Genomic DNA, 21022 nt, shown 5'->3' with positions numbered 1-21022 from the left:
TTACTAATTGTGTGAAAAATTTCCTTCAACTTTAGTATTTTCAATCTTTAATTTTTAACTGTAGCTCTTCAGCCAACAAGCACTGGCAGGAAAATTCTGCTTAGCTGTAGACTAAAAACCCCTCAGGTAGTAATGCATTCAGTGCTAGACACCTAATAGGTTTTTTTTTAGTGTTCCATGAGTGTCAAATTTAAGAAACCTTGATTGCCTTAGTATTTTTCTGCAAGACTAGTATTTTTGTAGTTACACACTATGGATCAGTATAATGCTGTCCGACAAATCTTTTCTACTTTAATGCGTATCTGTGCTGAAAACCTGGAGTGATGCTCTACAGGAAAGGTAGCCCGTGAATATGAATTGAAGTTCTTGTCTGTGACCCTTACAGAAAGGTATTTATAAGTCTGCCTAAGAATGCACCTTATTTTGTGGAAGCTAATTATGCAAATGCATTTGCTATTTACATATTTCACAGGTGTTGGTGAACTTTGCTTTTTGGTTCTTTCCCAATTTTTTAATATCTCTGGCAGTAAAAAAAAAATTGCATAAAACAGCTGATAGATTTGAAAGGGACTTGAGAAATTCAAAATACTGTGGTCAGAGGAGACAATAACATGGGATATTTTGAAGGAAGTAACCTTTGTCCTTCCAGCTAAAGGTGGAATTGTGATTGTTCATATTTCACTTTTAATGAGAGCTTATCACTGGCTTATCTCATTCTTTCTACTGGCATTTCTGTGTCACATCACCAGCCTTGGCTAACTGAAGGACAAATGTAACCCAACCAATGTAAAAAATGTTTTATTTTATCTCTTTCCTTAGAGGAATATAACATACAACATCAAATTTCTATTATAACTAGAGAAATACTATGGCATTATGATTCCCAACAGCTTTGTGACTCTTGGTTGATAAATGTCTGCCTACAGGAGTGTCTGAACAAAGTTTTTATAAACTGTGAATCTACAATAAAGAGAGTTCAATATAAATATAGGATAAGGAGAATTTATAAAAGCAAAAATACAAAATTCAGGGAGTGAAGTCTCCTAATAATAACTCCAGGGCTCCAGTTACAGCTATAAAAATCTGTCTCATATCGAGTCATATTTTTTTCATTAATAGGAAATTCCTGCTCTGATGTTCCATTTTCTACCTTCTGTACCTAACCTGGTTATCAGGAGAGTCACACTGTCACTTACAATCTAAGAGTTTTTGTAAGGAGAAAGGAGTGTAAGGTTTTGCTTTGAATTAATAGTAGCACAGAAAAAAGGAAAAAGTATCCAGTTGAGAAAATTATGTCACAGCAGAAGGTTAGGTAGGTATTCTTCACCATGGAGAAGAAATAAGAAGAGAGGGAGGAAGAGAGTAAAAGTAAAATCCCAAAACCCAAAACAAAGAAGCAAAAAACCCAACCCAAACCAAAACCAACCAAACAACAAAAAAAACCCAAACAAACCCCAAACAAACCAGAGAGACACAGTAAAAGAAGAAAGCATAAACCCATTTCCCATCTTTTGCTTTTAAGCAGTTGTTTTAGATGATGTGGTAGTCCTACATAACGGTGTGTTTGGAAATCCCTCATGCTCGTTTTTTATCTCCTTGGAGCTTTGAGCATAGGTGATAGGTGACAGCAGAGCCTGATGACAGCTAGGAAGGAAGAGCTGGCAGGTAACAGCTAACTCATGACAAGCAGTTTTCAGAGGTACTATGACTTCCAAAATAGAGTTGCACTCTGTTTTTGTACTAATGCATCACTTGATTGCTTCTATAAAACTATTTCCCATGCAAAAGTGGTAGTGCTTTGCAATTCATATCAAGTCATTACAAACTGAAATCTTCCCATCACACAGGGTCCTGCAGGTTCTTCATGTTCCTTAGGAGGAAAAACATTCCTACAGAATGAAAATCACACTTTTTCATTGAGACTTCCTGCTTGAAACCCCATTCTTGCTACCGTTAGGTAGGGATGAGCTAGAGGCAACTCATTGGTCTAGTTCTTGCTCTGCTTTGAGTCATGTTGCTTGTCTCCTCACAGAACTACCGTTTTTCTTAACTTGCTGTTCATAACTACATAGTTCATAACTACATAGTTCATAACTACTGTTTTTCATAACTTGCTTCACTGCCTCCCTGACTGGGAAGCAGGAGGCTTTTATGAGGCCCTGGTGAGAGCTGACTGTGGGGAAACCCTATGATAAGACTCTGTAGAAATTCAGAGCTATAGAAGTATACAAAAATGAACTGTTTAGTAACAGTTTCACAATGAGAGAAACAAAAATTTTGCACTATCTCTTTCTTTTTGAATTTTCCAGGTCATGATTGTTCACTTCTCTGCCCTATTTTTAGAAGATGAAGATGAAGAGAAGGTCTTGCCAGGAGATAAGAAAAACTTGCTTTGAGATAAGAAGTACTTAAAAAAACCCAAGTAGCTGAACTTTTCCTGTGAACCTTTAGGGTATGTTCTTCCCAAAGATAACCAACCTGACACTGCCAAATGGCAGGAAACACTGTTGTCTTGAAACTCTCTCCTATTTACTCAAATTGGATGACAGTTACTTGACTCAGTAATGGATTTCCTTCCTGTTGTTTCCATCTTCAGGAAACAGGGCAACTACGTGGAGCTAAGGCTTGACAAATTGAGTTTGCTAAAATGTGTGCTTATTGCATTCATGAAACAAAAATGTCAGGGAGAATAGAGATCTTTGGAGGCAGCCATTTATAAATAAGGGATATAAATGAATGCAGACAAGATCTGGTTCGGAAATGTGGAACCAAATCTTAGAGAAAATGTTGAGAGGATAGTGGTGAAAGAAAATAAGAAATTTAAGTTTCCAGGATTAGCTGGAAGATGGGACGCTGCTGGAAATCTAGGATAAAGTTACTGCAGTCTTACTTTTCATGCCTTACTTTCTTGTTTTGGGCCTAGCAGCTTCACAGTTTTAAATCCCTTATTTTTTTAGGCAGCTGGCTGAAAACATCTCACATACAGTTTCCAGTTGCTGTTTGGACAGAACTCAAATGAAATGATACCATTTAGACACAGGCTTTAGCATAACTTCAACCCACGTGTTAGATGTTCTTCCTGTGGTAAAGCAAACACTCCTTAATACAGTAGATCATATAAGTAAAAGATAAGAGTTCATCTTGGTCAAAGAAGTGCTCAGAAAACTTGAAGAAGGCACCCATGAATAACTGAATGGTGTAAGATATCTTATAATGCAGTATATAATCTTCTGGGGGTGAGTGAATCTTTGTAGTTGACATCAGATCTATATTCTCACAGTTTTATGAAGGGCACACATGGATCAAGCCTATATTGGGGATCAGGATGAAAAAAATGCTATAGAAATATGTGTGTCATATATCCATATGGCATTTATAATATTTCAATTGTCTCACAGAGATATTTGTTTCAATGCAGGAAGTTGGGACTCTTGGCCTGATGACTTTAACTGCAGAAGATGATTCTGACTGCTGAGGGGAAATATTTTTGTTAAACTACATCATTTCTAAAGGCTACTGATTCGGGAAATTATTATTTGCAAAGGGTTTTTTGTTTGTTAGAGCTTTATACAAAGCCAAGAGTTTTCTCCGTAGAGGTGCTGAACTAGATAAAATGCTTTCTAACTATGGAATGGATTATTTTTCTTTTAATTTATCATATACCAAATTCTATAACTTTGGGGAATTCAAACAAATATTTTTATTTATATATTAGTCTAGCCCTTATTGCACAAGAGAAAGCGAAAGAGAGGAGATACCTGAAAACTATTTCCAATCTTTGCTCAAAACTAGTCCTACTTCTTTCAAATCTATTTGGCCTACTCCACACAGTATCCTGATCCATACTTCAATGAGTTTTAAAATTTCAAAAATTATAGTCTCTTTTTGTGTATTGTCTTGGGAATATGAGCCAACATGGACTACAGGGTGTTTGTAAATACACTGGAAAGTTTAGTTTCTATGACTAACAGTTTATAATTGAAGATTAAATACTTTTTTACAAGGGTCTAAATAAGTCCGCAAATCTATATGTAGGTATTTAAGATACATAGTATTCCTCAAAAAAGCCAGCAATTTATTTAGAGTAATAGAGTTAAATTTTGGATCTTAATTTTAGGCACTTGTTAAATAAATAGAAAACATCAACAACTATCTCCCCACCGCCGCCTCCCCCCCCCCCCAAAAAAAAAAAAACCCAAACAAAAACAAAAGAAAAAGAACCCCAACAAACGAAAAAGGTCTGGATTATGGAAAGTGAGTTTTACTTTGATCTGTGGTGACGATTTATACTGAAAAGTGTTCTACTAATAGAAGTAATAGGATCAGTGTGGCAGAAGATGGTGGCACTGGCCACAGCGACAAAGGACTGTGGAATATGAAATGCAGCTTTGAGACTAGATCAGGGTTTACTTGGAGTTGATATAAAACCAACTCTGGTGTTCCTCCAGGATATCTATTCTTGTGGGGACTGGGAATACCAAAGCCAAACAGGAGATGCTGATACTGTATCTAAGGTATAGGCCAAGGCAAGTAAGAACAGGATGAACCCAGTGTTGGGGACAATAATGTATTTCCTTCAGACTATCACTTTGCATGCTGAGGAAATGTGAACATCCTAGGTCTCTGAGCCCTACTAATATTAATGGGCTGGTCTGAATCAGCTCTGATATTTTATGTGTAATTTATAGCATGGTTTGATCTATAGGCTCAAGTATTTTACAAAAAGTAATTGAAAGGTGGCATGTGCAAGTAATGGCAGTTGTGAAGAAGCTTTCAGTAAAAAAGTAAACTCTTTTTACGAATTTATCTTAATAAGTGCAAAGGCTGCAGACAATTTAGAACAATATTTTTAGCTAAAATGTTCTTTACAAAAGGAGTAAATAAGTCTAAGCCCTTTAATTCTTGTTGTCAAAAATATGGGATATATTTCCAAAACCATGAGAAATTTAATCAAGATGAGCATCTTGATGGCTCAGTACTGTTTTGTATAGTACAGTGTACTGGTACTACATTGTTCAAATAGTACTTTATGCTATGGGTTACTTTCTGTCTGTCAAGGACAATGTGAAAACTTGTCAAAGATATTTTTATAAAAATAAATACATTTGAAATTTCTTTAGCAAATGTCACTTTGAAGTGAAAGTAGGTGAAACTCTTTTTTTCATTGATAAATTCACATCTTCCTATTGGTTGATGATGAAGGAAAAAACCACAGTAAAATGTGGTGGCACATATACTGTGCTTCACCAAGGATCTAACAGTCAAAATGGGGAGATCAAAAATATAATGAAAAAACAGCTGTGAAAGTCAAATATTAGAATCTAGGCAAGATCAAAGAAAATGTGTAAATGTCCAATTTTTGAAACATTTACAATGGCCTCTATTTACTGGAAAGAAATGTAATTTCTTTAAATTACAAAAGATAATTGCAGAAAATTGAGTCAACACTGACACATTCATAGGCAAAATTTTAAGTACTAAATGGTCAGCAGGGTCAAGAGAGCTTTCACTTACGCCTACTTTCATAAATAGCTCTTGATTTCTCATACAGCTCATATGGGTCAGGTTTTCGTGGATCAAAGGCCTCTGTTGAATCAGGAAATGAACTCCTGTGAAGAGCGGGTGGATAGGGAATATTCTGTGGCATAGCTGGAGCAGACACACTTGTTTGAGGGCTGCCTTGATTCTCCCATCGTTCCATCATCTGGAATAAAAATATACAGAGAATAAAAATGAAATTTTGCAAAAACTGTGGCTTCCACAATGAGACCAAAGACAGTGACTGCTGCTGAAAATATGTTTTATAAAATCAGTAAATCTGTTTGCTGCCTTTTGAAATGAGAGGTGTGTGTTCTGTTGTTTATAAAATGACTTGGCTAAATTTACTTCTTTATTTGTTGCTCATGGCAAGATGTGACCTTTCTCAGGTTAGATTAGGCCCAGCATTACATCTGAAGCATGTGGAGTGCCTCACAGAATGTGCTGAGCTACTGGAAATTACGTGCTAAAGGTGGAACCTGCAGGTTTGTAAAGACACAACCATCAGATTCATCAAAATACATAACGTACATGAAGGTAGTGCTTAACAAAGAGGGGACAGACTGTGCAGCAAGTGAATGACCTTAATGCTGTATCTTCTGAGAATACATGAAAATAACTACCTGCCCAAAGCAGAGTAGATAACTGTAACTGGGAATAGAATTTACAGCTCCAACTGAAGATTTAAAAAACCAAAATCAAAACCAAAAGAAAATCAAAACAAATCAAAACCAAAGAGAAAATTATTACAATACATATTCAAGCATGTAGTGTTCATAAAAACCCACAAAAATGGCATTGTACAAACAAGTTTACAAGAACAGGGTAAGGCTTTCAACTCTTCCAGGCTGTTTACAGGAAAGAAACCTACAGCAGCCTATTGTCTATCCATGAAAGACACGTCAGTTCATGCTTTTTTCAAGACTGTCTTTAGCAGTCTCACATATATATCAAGCTTGAAGGTATGATAGGCTGTGCAAAAGAAGGCTTGAGCATCTGCCTTTTTTTTGAAGAAGTTGGCTACTAATGGAATTGCATTTGCAAACTTCTTTGAAAAGGCTAACTTAAAAACCCCAAATGTTTATCCCAGGAAATGGGTACTTGGCTATTCCTATAACCTCTCCTGAGGATAAGGGTGGTAAAGCCTCCAGAACAGTGTGTGCTCACACATAACCCAACAATGGTAATTACATAAAAAATGCCTCTTGGAAACACACTTATCTGTAATTAAATTCCACTGACTTCTGTTGTTGTATCAGCGAAGCTTTATCAAAGATGATTGCAGGTTTGCAGCGAGCTTGCTTGCTCTACAGATTCTCTGTGAACTACCATTTGTCTTTAGTTCCTTGGTTTCAGAAGGTGTTTGGGTCAGCCGGTATTCTTTACGCTCTGTTCTGATGATTAACTGCATCAGGCTTTTTTCCCACCAAGTATGTGTGGACTACAGATGTCTTAGTGTCCTCCTGGCGAATATGCTGAATAACTATCCTGCTGCCCATCCCAGGTGATCTGACCTTCTTAGGCTCATTCTTAAGAATAAACAGATTATAGGTATTGGCCATTTTTAGTTGTCAAGTACCTCATTCTTTTACGAAGTATTATTACATTTCAAGCTGTGTTTCTGTCAGAATTTCAGCAGTCGGTAGGTCTGGTTCATTCAAAACTGTAAGTATGTACATTCTGTGCAATACAGTGGCATATGGAAATACCATATTGAGTTGCCATTGAAATAGCTTAGGTACAGGAATGTACCTTGGATACCTTCAGGTACCCCTTACACCAAGATAAATTTATCCTCTGCAAATAATTAGGTAAATTACCCTATGTGATAAGTCACATGAATAGCACAATACTACTTCTGACAGCCCTAAAGGAATTACCTCCAGTAGCTATAAACACTTACACAGTATATAATTGCATTATGGAAGTGTAAATTCGAAGGTCTCTAGAAATACGCCTGATTAGAACCCCTGTGTCTAAATAGGAAAGAAGAACTAAGCTCAATTCAAGTTCCTTATGGTAAAGGAAATTACCAGAAAAATATGGTTAGGCTTTGCCCTCCCTTAGGAATCTGAAAGAAGAACACAAGCCAGTGAAACCAAACTATCTATCTTACCATTATGGAGATGAAAGACATGCAGGACCATGTCTGTCTAGAAGTGAACGATTCCTAATTTCTTGGAAAGTGCTGGGAAATAGATCACTTACCTCTTTCATAATGTGAAACTGGACAAAATTTAAATATTTAAAGAAAGATTTTAAAAAAGAAAGGAAAATATAATTATCTTTGATGAGCAAACTTTACCCTGGAGAAAGGACAGGAAACTGAAGGTCAATTGGCAAAACCCTACTGGATCCCACACAGCTAATTCTTGCTTGCTGGTTAGCTCTGATTCTTCAAGTGTGAAGTTCAACCAGCTAAATAAGTAGATAAACAGAAGGGGAATTGTATCTCCCAAACCTATATCAACTAATTGAACAGTCACCTAACATTCATTAATGGAAGTTACCATAATGCTACTTCAGAAAAGGAGGCATTCTTGGAAGTGAGTAAGCACAATAGTAAGTGCAGGGCATCAAATCCAAATTGGGGCAATGGTTTGGTGGCATTGGTCATGGTCGTTTTGCACTAATATTATACATGATACACATATATAATATAGGCACTATATACATAGGAATCACTGGAAATATCTGTTGCCGCAGGTTACTCTGTTTTCCTTTGCTGTTACCCAGATACAGGCTGTGCTGGGGTGTTGGGGAGGCTTTCTAAACCTTCTGTGCTGCCCTTACTGCTTCAGACTCCTGCACAGTGCTGCAGGCACTTGGTTTCAATCTTATCTTCAGGTCTTGGACATGAGAAATTTATGTCTGACTATTAATCGCACTGCCTTAACTCAGTTAATCATTTGTGAAATCTCTTGCTGAGATTACCCCAAAATAGAGTAGCTGTGAGCAGTCAGCCTGCAGGTACAGCACACAATGGTGTTCTATCATTCTGTGAGCCCAGGTTTCCTCACACCACTACATGAAAAACTTCATAAACTCAGGTTGTTTTTCTAGATTCTGATTATTGGCAAGTGCTATTTGAGCATGAACTGCCATACTGTTTACATAACGAAATGTTGCAGAAAATCATCAACGATAAATATGCTGATATTTATATATTTGATGTGTACATGGAAAGGCTAAGTATGGACAGGGGGAGGTCTTCAAATGTGGATGTTTAACAAGTGAGCTCCAAGCTATCTATTTCCTCACTTTTTATCTGAGATTAAAGACTGAACACCCCAGCCATTCAGGAGTCTTAAACTGGTGAGAAGAAGACAGCCTTCAATAATCTGATTTATTTTCACTAATGTCCTGCTACATAGATGAACAAAGCAACTTATGCAATACTTATTCCAATATATTGTATACAGACTCTATCCTCTTACAGCAAAACCACCATAAGCTGAAGCAGTCTGACGAAGTTGTATCAGCTGATTAATTGCTATTTGTACTTGACAGGGTGCAAAAATTATTTTGGCAAAACTTAAGCATGCCATGCTCCAATATGAGAGTATGTAAAATTGTTCAGATTTAATGTACTTCCCCTGCCTGCTCCCTAGTAAGAAGGCTCTAAGTCCTTTAAAAGTTATTGCTGCTGTTATTCCCATTGCTCTTAGGAGTCTTCAGCATCTATTTTCCTCTACACATACTTGATGACGATTAAGAATTGCTCTAAGGTATGTAAAATCTCAATTAAAAAGCCAAATTAAAAAAAAACCACCAAAAAACAATCAAACCCCTAAAAAAATTAAAACAAACCAGACAACCAAAAATAGTAGCCTATGAACTCTTTTCATACTGTGAATGTGGTCACAAATTCAGGAAATTACATAATGTGGTGTCAACAGACTAAATACATCAATTGCTTATAGTCTTACAGTAGGAAAAGTCTTTACACCTTGGGTTTTGCTGTCAAAATCATAGAAACACAGAAAAGTTGATTAAAAGGCACCTCAGTCAGTTTTGAGCCCAAGCTCTTATTTGAAGTGTGACTATTTGCAGCTCTAGGTCTCCTACAGCAAGAAAGAATAACCATCTCTTTGAGGATGTTAAACTCAAGCCATTTGTAAACCAGAAAAACTGCATGTTGTTAATTTCAAAGAATTTGCCAACTAGAAGACTAGACTGGCCTAATTTCTGCTGCCTTCTCCTCCAGACCTCTTATTTTTAAGCCACCACATTTCTGGGTCTTGCCACCCGTCTTAACATTAAGGTTTTCCTTTTTCCAGACCACTTCTGGTAGACTCCAAGCCAACAGACCTTCTGAGCTTATCAGGGAGGCCACCCCTGGTACTATGTCACTTGGAGCTGAGGCAGTGCTGAGAAGTGTCTCATGAGCTGGGAACAGGATGGGTCGGTGAAAGTCTACAGAAATTTGCTTTGCATGACAGTCATCCTATGAACTCAATGTGTACAATTTTGAAAGGGAACTTACAGGCTTTGGAGTTTTCCATGGAGAAAAGAAACCTGAAATAAACAAAAAATAATGTTAGCAGCTTTTTCTGATGCATAAAGAGTGGACACTAAGTGGTGTCTACGCTCCCATTCTCATTCAGGTCTGCAGGTAATATTGATAGATATGAGAATTCTCTACACACAAGGGGTGAAAACACAAAACACGAGGGATAATTTCTAAGAAAAAATAGATATAAATATATATATATATATATATATACATACATACATATACATATATATATATATATGCAAGTGGAGCTATTGAGATCATTGCCATACTTTACAAACAGCATGGGATTAGGTTGAAATTAAAAGAACTAATCAAAAGGACTTCCAAATGTCTTGGTGGACATTGGATAAGACACCAAATGACCTGATACTGATGTGTCAAATGCAGTCGCACCTTTAGGAAGAAGCATTCAGAACATCCCATCAACAAAACCTAATAATACAAGAGATTTTTTTAGAAGAAAAGCCTGAAGAAAAATAAGTGTTTCATCAGTCTAGATAAGGTGGCCAAGTCTTGAGAGGATTGCTTATTTTGATACTCTCCTGGTTTTTGGTCTTAGCAGCAGCCATACAAGACTACTTCTTTTACACAAGTAGTTATCTCCTTTTCCTTAGTTATTGACTGATTGATAACTTGCTTCAGTGACTTTCCTAAATTTCAACTCTTGTAGCTTACAAATGTTTAAAACTCCAGATTTGCCTTTTTCATAAAGGAAATAATTTGAAACACTCATTGTAAACACTGTTCCTATCTTATGCATTACAATGTTAAAATCTTTACAAAGTATTAAGCTAAAAAAAAGCCTTACAAAGGGTATCAGGTTACATTTTTTAAAATACCAGCTTTCAACACAGCTTTCATTCAAAAAACTCTCAGTTTAATAGCAGGTAAAAAAAGGTCTGTGGACCTTCTTAGGTAAGATTGAAAGCTAATAACAGAGTTCATTTGTTTTGTCAGAAACGGAAATGGGGCTTAAACTGACGTATTTAATAGGAGGGCTGCTCTTTCATTCAAAAAATGAATTCATTTGAAAGAGTAGTACTGACTTCATTATTTCTTTTTCTAAAGAGAGTCTAAAAAGAAAATTAAAATTATGAGAACATTAGCATAGTATCTTTCTACAGACAAATCACAACAGAAATTATGTTTGCACATACATTTAAGGTTTGTAGAATTCTCTGATAATGAGGTAATCTTTTCTGCCCTGATACCTAATTAATTTCAACTGAAATATCTTGCAATGTAAAAGCACTTGAGCCATTTGTAGTGAAACACTGGCTATTCAGTAATGCTGATATGCTTTTTTTAAAAAAAAGTCTATTGAAAAAAGTAATCCTGGAAAGGTTTATGTTTACTGACTCTACAGTGCCTGGATAAAAACTGCTTCATTAACAAGTGGACAGTTCTTTCCATCTGCAGACTCAAGCTGAGATTAACAGGCATCCTTGATAGATCTGACTTGTACCTCACTTTCAGTATTAAAGATTCTGTAGAAGAAACTTATTTAATAATTTATTGGATGGCAGATGGCTACCTTTTTATTACCAAATGTGTTTCTGTATTGCTAATAAGAGTGAAAACTAAAAAGTACTTCTCCACTCTGAGCTAAAGATAAGACTAGAAACTTGCTCAAATCAACTTACTACCCTGATTTGTTGTTCAGAAAATATTGGTAGAGATAACACTCCTTACCCGTTGATACTAGTGCACCTACCATAACTTACTTTCATCAAAAATTACCTCTGATTAAACTGGAAAGTCTTTTTTTGCCTATTTATTTACTGTCTCCACCTAAAAAAAAATTATACTGGAGATACCATAAAATTTTTACTATCAATTAAAAATATAATAAGTATTTAAAAAATCAAATAAACAATGGCATATACATGAAGTAAAGATTGTTTTTAAAGCCCTTCAATTAAAAAAAAATCAATTATTTGCTCAAACAAAGAGAATATAAACTTATATTTAGCTTGGAGGTTATGGGCACAGACTGCAACATACAAATGACAACATCTACACTCAAAACAAATAAAAGGCAATATTTATTCACACAGCATGAAGTAATGTTAAGAAAACTAACAGGTATAGGATGCCAGAGAAGTAAAAGATCCAAAGTAAAATTAAAAAAAAAAAGAATTGGAGATCCATATGTGTACAAAAGGATGCTATAGAAGCAACAATCTCTAAAGGTAACAAACCTTGGGACTAATAGTAAAATCCATTCTTCTGATTTAATTTCATCTGTTACACCTTGACCTTATGTAAGATGAGATAATCTCTCACCTCTGTCAAAGATTAAGCGCTATACTAAAGGGGTGAAAGCCTAGTTCCAAAAGCAACCTTTACATTACATCTTTTACATATTTCTTGACAATTTTAATATTGTCTCACATAAGATCTACACTCACAGCTGGACTAAACATCCTTTTCCCAACCTAAACAAAACTGACTTCTACGGAATATATGGCATTACCAGTTATTCAATATGAGACTGATCATGACTAATTGTTGTGTACCAAACATCCAGAATTATCACGGGTATTTAAACACATGCTACAAATGCTGCATATTCAAGAATTCAAGAGAATATTGCATATGTAGCACATTGCAAGTGTTAAAGAAACTTCAGATGAAGAGACACAAAAGCAAAATGCACTTTCTTGGGTGTGCTGCACCCCTGCTAATTTTCACTTTTAAATAGTACTCTGCATGAGTACAGGAATGAATCCTCTATGTGTAGAAAACTGAGGCTTAAAATCTCACCTGAAGAATATACCTTAATAATGTATATTCAGTGTCCACTCAACAGTGTTGGCTGTCTGCAGCCACATCTGCAGCTGGCAGTGAGAAGAAATGGACTTTGACCTAGTTTGACCTCACTTCACACTACACTTTCCCTTGACTTGCTGGTGCTCCTTACATACTGTGTGAGCATTTCCCACCAGGGACAGCTGGATTCCACCTGGATGACAGCTGCCAGCAGACTGGCATCAGTTCACATACAAATACTGATTTATCAACTGGGCTGAAATTTGTTCTCTAAAAAATGCAGCTTTTTTTTTTTGAATACTAATTCAATACTAATACTGCCTAACCTTCTGATCAACTCACATCTAGCCAGAAACATATACTGGATAAGCTCTTACAACCTCATTCCACCTCCAGATTTCTGCTTCTCCCTTCCCAAACTCCCAGCCCCCTCCTGTCCAACTCGTGATGTCTTCATAAAAACCTGATTAGCTGAAAATATTATATACATTTACATATAAACACCCCTCACCTCCATATCCACATACACGTTTAAAATCTGAAATAATAAAAGTCAACTTAGATCCACCTAAAAATACTTCATGAATCCTGTTCTTACCATGAATGGCTTTTGGCTCACCAGTGTGCCTGACAGCCACCCCTTCTCACAGTAACCTCACCACACAAGCTGTAGCCCATCTTTTGAAGATTTCTGTACCTTTTTTATTAATACCCCTTGTAAAGACAGCCAGTACAGATCTGCATCAGTTTCAGAAAGGAAAGTGGGGTTACTGGCTTTTGTTAAAGAGCAACCATCACCATTCATCCAGGTGCTAGCAGGAAAATACATGTAAGCATGCAACAATAAAAATACATAACTTCATATTCCTCTGCAAAATTAGTTTTGAGAATATGATTTCTTAGTCAGGGTTGGTTATTTAAACTGTGATATGGTACAAGCTGGTGACCAGCACATATGAACATTTTAATTATTTAATTAAAAAAAAAAATAAGCTGAGGTACAGTAACAACCACGTTTTCTAAAAATCAGAATTACACTTCCTCATACAGCAGTGTTGCACACATTTGTTTTGAGATTGCTTTTTAAGTTGTATTTACCACCTTCCAAAATGAGCTTCCCTGGAAATCAGAGCTGTGATGGTTTCTGTGTTGTAACTTAACTAAAAAACACTGAGAACTGAAAATAAATTTTGGATTCAAATACATTAGGAAGAAAAAACTTTTTTTCCTTTTTTTTTCAGATCAAGGCAAATTCCAGCTTCAGTTTACTGTACTTCTTTTTGATGAAGACATCCTGTAACAAAAGACAAATCACATCATACTCATTGTATCTACTCTTTCTTATATCCAAGGTTAAGTATGCTTTTGTTGTAAAATATTCTTACAGATATCATGTGCCTTACACTTCAGCAGGGATTTATTGTTGAAAAGTTTAGTTTCCTAAAAGCAGCTTATCTGGCAGGGCTTTGAGCATTTGCAAGACAGAGTTCTGATTTGTTTCCTTTTCAGTTTTTTTTTTCAGTAAAAAATCATGATTTTGGCAAATTCCATAATGTCAGTAATACAAAATCAGCCCTTGGTTATTAGTCTGCTACCATGGGGGTGACTTTTGCTTCATTTCTGTCTTCATTATTCTCACATTTTTGCATTGTTTCCTGAAAAAGTTCTTCACACCTTGCAGAATCATAAGTAACTGACACAGCTATTGCTAAGTCACAGGACTTTTAATATGTTCACCTCTGTGGCAGATGTGTATGGATAATTAAACTGAAGCCTGGGAACAGTTTGATTTCTGCAGTGACGGTGTGTGCTGCAGGGAGGAACTCAACAGCATCAAACACAAAGCCTTTTAATCTAAAGCAACGTTCAGGGTAAGCCAACATCCCTCCACATCACTTGTCACACTTCCACTTTTAAATGGGTGAAAGCCCAGTAGCTTCCACCAGGCTTCTTGGGAGCTTTTTTATGCTTTAATATCCTTGTTGCATATGGCTTCCCAAACAAAGCTGTCTTAAGCACTGAACAGACCTTTCTCCTTCCTAGATGCTTGGAAGTCACTGAACAGATGGCTGATGAGCACTCCCAGAGCCTTAAATGACTCCACGGGCATCTTATCAACATCCATGTGACAACACTTCAAGTAAAAGTTTTCCTTTCTAGAAAAGTTACTGGATAAATTTACTGTAACAGTAGATTTTTTCCTGTGCTTTTTTTTCTTTCTCTTACTGGAATCCCTGAGATGTCTATCAGTTGTTTACACAGGCCTGATTTCCGAAGGTATCAAATACTCATTAACTTCAAATGGATGTGACAGGGGAGAACACTGAGAGTTCAGACTCAAGTGTTCACCTTTAGCAGGGTTCAGGGAGCTGTTTTTTGCAATTCACATTACACCTGGTTTCTCCCTCTGTATGTTTACCTGTTGTTGAGCTATATTAAGTATGGTCAGATTGGGTGCATTAAGATTTAAAATATCCTACAGCTAAAATTCTGAAAATACTTGTGGGAGAGGTAATTTTTTGTGTGTATATAGAAACAAATATATACCATTAATTCAATTATTCTTCAGAGACTTTCCCCTTTGAAGGAAAAGAAACATGATCAATGAGAAGTAGTACATTCAATTAATTTATATACCATAGTAAACAAAATCTAAAAGGAGACAATGAATGAAAATAAATGGAAATAATACTTTTGAAAACAAGCAGGTGATAAAAAGTTTCAGTTGATCATGTCATATTTAAAGTATCAGATGATGTATAGGGAATGGCAATTACTAGTTCCATTTCTAATAAAATCAATCATTATTACATAATATTTTTCAAAGGTCCATCTTTTTCAAACAGCTCTAAATATTGAGCTCTTACTCTAGCAACAACAAAAAGTTGATTTACCTTGAAATAAAGAGTAGGTGTAAGAAGACTGGGAGCTCTAGCTCTTCAAGCATAGTTAGCTAGTCCTGCTGTCAGCTGTCCTTCAGAGTGATGGTGCCATGCTGTGGAGGATCCATTTGGTCTTTAGCTGGGATGGCACCTGATGCAATGGGTCAAAAATCAACACATCCCACATCAGAGTGAGATGAATGACCCACTACCTTTGATCAGGCCACAACATTCCATATGTTTAGAGCCAGTGCCTTTTCCCTTGCAGTAGGCTACACACAAGCAGCATGGCAAGTAACTGATACAGCACTGTGTTGCACTGAGATGAAGGCTGGTTACAGTCATCAGTTATTGTATCAAATACAGGTTCACATTAACTGAGAAATACATCTGTCTTCCTTATGGCTATATACATACGCTCCATTGTCACTAAACCCAGTTTTTCCTGAAAAAAGACTCATAACATTACAAACTGATTCTCAGTAGTTGTGGCATTTTGTTTTATTTTGCATTTTGCTACTCAGTTGCTCCTGATCTCAACCGAAGTGAAATTGCAACAGAAGTAGTACTCCAGTTTTTCACTCTTTGGCCCAAAACACCTATGAAAAGTGATCCCAAAGGATGAATACATTCCAGCTTACAGACAATCTATGAAGCTATGGGCAAAAAGCTGTTCAAAGGAAGGTCAGCTAGATCTTCCCATTAGGGTACCACCCTGTTTGGCTTCTCTCTACTCCAGATGACTTGGGGGGCATCATGAGTCCAAGTCTTTATTTCAGCTCTTCAGAAGTTCTGACTTGACACATAGCATAAAATGTGAGACAGAAGCTTATCAGAAATGATGTAGAGGTAGAGGAGTACCTTAGGAAAATGTACCTGATCTCATCCTACCAAAGCTGCTGAGCCAAGTGGCTCTGGTGCTGACATGATCGGCTGTGGAGTGCTCCTGTGAGGCGAACAGGGGAGTTGTGTGAACTTGGGAAGCTCAGAGGAGGGACAACAGCAGCCTGCAGCTCATGCCACAGCAGCTGACTGGACAAGGAGCAACAGGCCAAGCCTTCCTCCAAAAGACAAAAGAAGCCCATAGGGATCTCTGGGGGCCAGGAGCACCATCAGCAGGGTGGGCACACAGGGCCTGGTAAGGCACCAAGGACATGATGTAACAGTCTGGTGGCAAGTGGCACAGAAGGGCACCCAGGAAATGTGCCTGAATTCCTGCCAGGTATAGGAAGAAAGCCATGGCCTCTCTAACTCTGCTCCCACCATGAGGGACACAGCTACCCAGGTGGAGCTCCAGTGGGAACATGCAGCCACCCTGGTGCCAGGATTTGCATTGCCATTGAGCCAGGACTGCTGGCACAGTGAGGAATTCCTGTGCTCAGTGACACTTCTGGGAGGAGGTGAGTAGGCTGAGGAATCGGGGGGAGCATAAGAGTATCAGACTACTGGAATCTCAGAATATTCTGAGTTGGAACTGACAGACAGGGATCACTGAGTCCAACTCTAAGGGAATGGCCAATCCAGGGATGGAGCCCACAGCCATGGCGTTATTAGCACTGTGCTCTAACCTTCATTCCCTGTCTTCCCTCGGACAGGCTCCCCAGGTAGACAAGACACATAATAGAATTTGGTATCCTCTCCCCCTGGCTGAACACAGTGACTCAAGGGATTGGTGGCAGTGGTGACAAGTTCCTGCCCAGTGCATGTCTCCTCTTGGACTGCCTCACCTCTCCAGGTGTCCGGGCATAGCAGATATGAGGCTCTGCAAGTGGAACCAAACATAACAAGGGTGGTGTTTCATCCAGCATGGGCGTGATGCTGTTGTCAAGTTGGCCTGCTCCCTGTGCCAAAACTGCCTTCCAAAACAAAGATGGGTCATTGACACAGGAAACCCCCGTCTGAAGGGAACAGAAGGCCCAATATGCAGCCCAGACCCACTTATGGAAGCCTGTTGCCTCCCTGCAGCCTTGGTTAAAGATATGAAGGGAAAGCTTCCTACCCTGACACAGCCCTATTATTCATTTCTCAGGTAGGCAGTGATGAAGTTGTAAGAGTGAATTCAGGAGAGACTTCAGGGCCTTGAGATGAGTGGTTAAGGGATTAGAAGGACATGTAGGGTTCTCCTCTATTTTTACAGTTGTGGAAGATTATGACAGAAGAAACAGGAAGAACCTGCCGACTGATCCTTGGCTCTGAGCCTGGTGCCACCAGCACAGTTGTGTTGTTTTTTTTTTTGTTTTTTTAAATCATATGTTAGAGAACATCAGTACTTCAGGGAATAGATAGGGTACAGTTGTCTCATAGTGGGGAATCTATGCACAGGAGTTAGCAGGACTCATTGAAAGAGATTTAAACCAGATTTGAAAGGGGTAAGGGATAAAACTAGGCTTTCTAGAGGTAACCCTGGGGCCTGCATGTCACTGTTTGAGGGACAGTGTGCTAGCAATGTCCTCTGGTCTGCTGTGTCAGCGGAGGTGGGGGATGGAGATCCATGCAGTAGCAGAGACATGAGGGTTATAGATCTACTAGAAACCATGAAAGCAGACAAAATGGTCACACATGAATTAGGGCTTTTCCCCCCAAAAAGGTGTCAGGATCAATAGCCCAGCTGGAGAATGTCTACACCACTGCACACAGCACAGGCAACAAACAGGAAGAACTGGAAGCACAGTTCTTGGTACTGCAAGAAAGCTTTGACATAACTGCCTTCGCAGAAACGTGGTGGGATGACTCACATGACTGGACTGCTGCAATGGAGGACTATAAACTCTTCAGAAGACACAGGCAAGGAAGGAGAGGCAATGAGGCATCTCTGTCTGTATGTTAGGGATAGTCTGGAGCTTAGTGATGTGGTGACAGGGTTGAATGTTTAAGAATCATGGGAAAGGCCAACTAGACAGATAATGTGGTGGGAGTCTTTTGTAGACTACCCAACAGGATGAAGAGGCACATGAAATATTCTATAAGCAGCTGGGAGAAGTCTTACAATCACCAGCATCCTGGGCAGTGATCATTCCCCTGTACTCAGCAATGGCGAGGCCACACCTTGAATCATTTTTTGGCCCCTCAGGACAAGAAAGACATTGAGGTGTTGGAATGGGTCCAGAGAAGGGCCTGCATAGGGCCAGTGAAGGATCTGGAGCACAAGTCTGATGAGGAGCAGCTGAGGGAGCTGGGGATGTTTAACCTGAAGAAAGGGAAGCTCAGAGGGGACATTTTAGCTCTACATATTTCAGGCAGCAGGTTGTGTTGAGGTGGGGGTTCATCTCTTTTTGCCAAGTAACAAGAGATATGACAAGGGAAAATGGCCTAAAGTTGCACACGAGATGTTTAGATTACGTATTTTGAAAAATTTCTCCACCTAAAGGATTGCCAAGCAGTGGAACATGCTGCTCAGGGAATTAGTTGAGTTACTATCCCTGGAGGTATTTAAAAGATGTGTAAATGTGGTACTTCAGGACAGGTTTAGTGGTGGACTTTGCAGTGCTGGGTTAATGGTTGGCCTTGATGATCTTAAGGCATTTTCCAATCTAAACTTCTTTATGATTCTATGATTCTAAGTTTCTATGTTCATAGAGCTGATACGAAAGCTTAAATGACTGTGAGATCAGGTACTATCAATATTCAGCCTTTTAAACACAGGAGCACTTTTTGTGCAGTTCATGAAATTTCACTGACCTAGCCTGCTTAAGCAACAAATTTTCAACAATATTCAAATCTTCACAAATAATTAGAAAAAAGATAGCTATTCAAAGTCATGAATGCTAGAAGTAATTGCTGTTCTAGCTGGAACCCTCACCGGTCACCTGAGTCTATCAGAATGTAATCTAAAATACACCAGAGCATCTCAAGCTACCATTAAATTTCACTTTCATGAATAGCAAAGAGTCTTTGTTAGCAAGAATACAGCCATCAGAAAAGGTCAGAAGCTGGCATGGTAATGAGTTAATTTACATTCTAATGGACATACAGGTATTTATTTTCCTTGGCTGCTACAGCTTTGTGAATTGCTTATCAGTCAGAGATTTAAAATAATTTATGAAACCAGGAAAAAATCCATACAAGTACCATGTCCTTCTAATTAATCTGGATGTGAGGCAGAGAATTTTTGCATCATATCTAAAATAGTGCAGAGGCAAATGCAACAGTTAGTGACAGTTTCTGATGTGTAACTATACTAGACGTTGAAAAAATGATAAAAATCTCAATTTGCAGAAATGAAAAATACATTTTTGGAACAAGCTTTGTATGTGGTCAACAAGAATGAATTATTTTCCAAGGACAAAGTTAGATACTCAAAGTTAGAATGTCTCATTTTTACACAAACTGTCTTCTCTTTTCAGACACCAATTACCAGAACAGCATTACTCTGTTACAGATGTATTTCCTTGCTGATAGCAAATTATATTATCTGAAGGACAGTCATGTCTTGGAATAGAGAAAATGCTGCTGCAGAACAGATTTTACTGGGACAACTTGACCTGGAGTAGAAAAAGTTATCTTATGGAATTAAGGAAGAACCTTGTCTCTTTTTATGACAGAAATTTCTACTAAAAGTTCAAATCCTTAGGTTTATATCCTAGTTTTTGATTTGGAGATGCAGATAGTATTGGATGAACTGTTATTTTCTTCTCTGAAGTCTAAGACTCTATTTCTATTTTAATACTAACCCAATTAGCAAAAGTCTGCATGCATAGGTACTCATACATGATGAGCAAGACATCTCAGATGTTTGCTCACAGATTGTTGATTCTATCAACATTTTGAAAAGGTTAAGGGTATATTTTTGTACAGACATGAAAAAGAACCTTTTCTTTGGCTGAAGGGAAATTTTCCCTGAAGAATCTCCAGGCTTTCTCATATGTGTTGTCTAATGGCTGCTGCTAGAAACAATGTCACTGGTTCTCTTTCCAGACTAGCAATTACACTCTTGACTGTACTGCTCTAATGCTGTGAGAACTGGTCATGAAAGCAATGCCTTGTCTTGGGCAAAAACATATTGTTGAATGCAACTCCCCCTGAGCAGAGCACACCCAGCAAGATGAAAAGCCTGGTATGTGTCACAAACATAGGACAGCAACATCATTTGAAATATAAATTGAGACGTCAGAACCCTGACAGCTTGTGGCTGTTGCTTCTAGAAGGGCCTGCAAGTGCTGCCATACCCAAAAAGACTTTGTATGCTTGCTAAGAACACGTCTGACAACTCAGCCTGGCTTTAGTGAAAGCTAATTTAAGCCTCAAAAACTTTCAGGAATACTGCATCATATTTTCAGAGCTCTCTGACAGTCAGAAACTCTGCCTAACTATA

At 38.0% G+C, this 21022-nt stretch overlaps 1 protein-coding gene across 11 annotated transcripts in view; it reads right to left on the bottom strand.

Moving 5' to 3' along the window:
• Positions 1–21022, bottom strand: part of MAGI2 (membrane associated guanylate kinase, WW and PDZ domain containing 2) — a 714127-nt gene that overhangs the window by 81006 nt on the left and 612099 nt on the right. For 10 of the 11 annotated variants that reach the window (XM_066182812.1, XM_066182813.1, XM_066182802.1 and 7 more), the window contains 2 exons: positions 10025–10056; positions 5515–5704 (listed from right to left, as the gene is read on the bottom strand). In XM_066182812.1, the coding sequence (XP_066038909.1) occupies positions 5515–5704; positions 10025–10056 (222 nt within the window). The remainder of the gene's footprint in view (positions 1–5514; positions 5705–10024; positions 10057–21022) is intronic. The other variant, XM_066182803.1, reaches the window with a different exon arrangement.

This window comes from Chamaea fasciata, unplaced genomic scaffold (assembly GCF_029207755.1).
Source record: "Chamaea fasciata isolate MVZ Bird 193981 ecotype frontalis unplaced genomic scaffold, bChaFas1.0.hap1 SCAF_5, whole genome shotgun sequence".
NCBI lineage: Eukaryota > Metazoa > Chordata > Aves > Passeriformes > Sylviidae > Chamaea > Chamaea fasciata.
The sequence above is the reverse complement of the archived record's forward strand: the minus strand, read 5'-3'. Positions and strand labels throughout refer to the sequence as shown.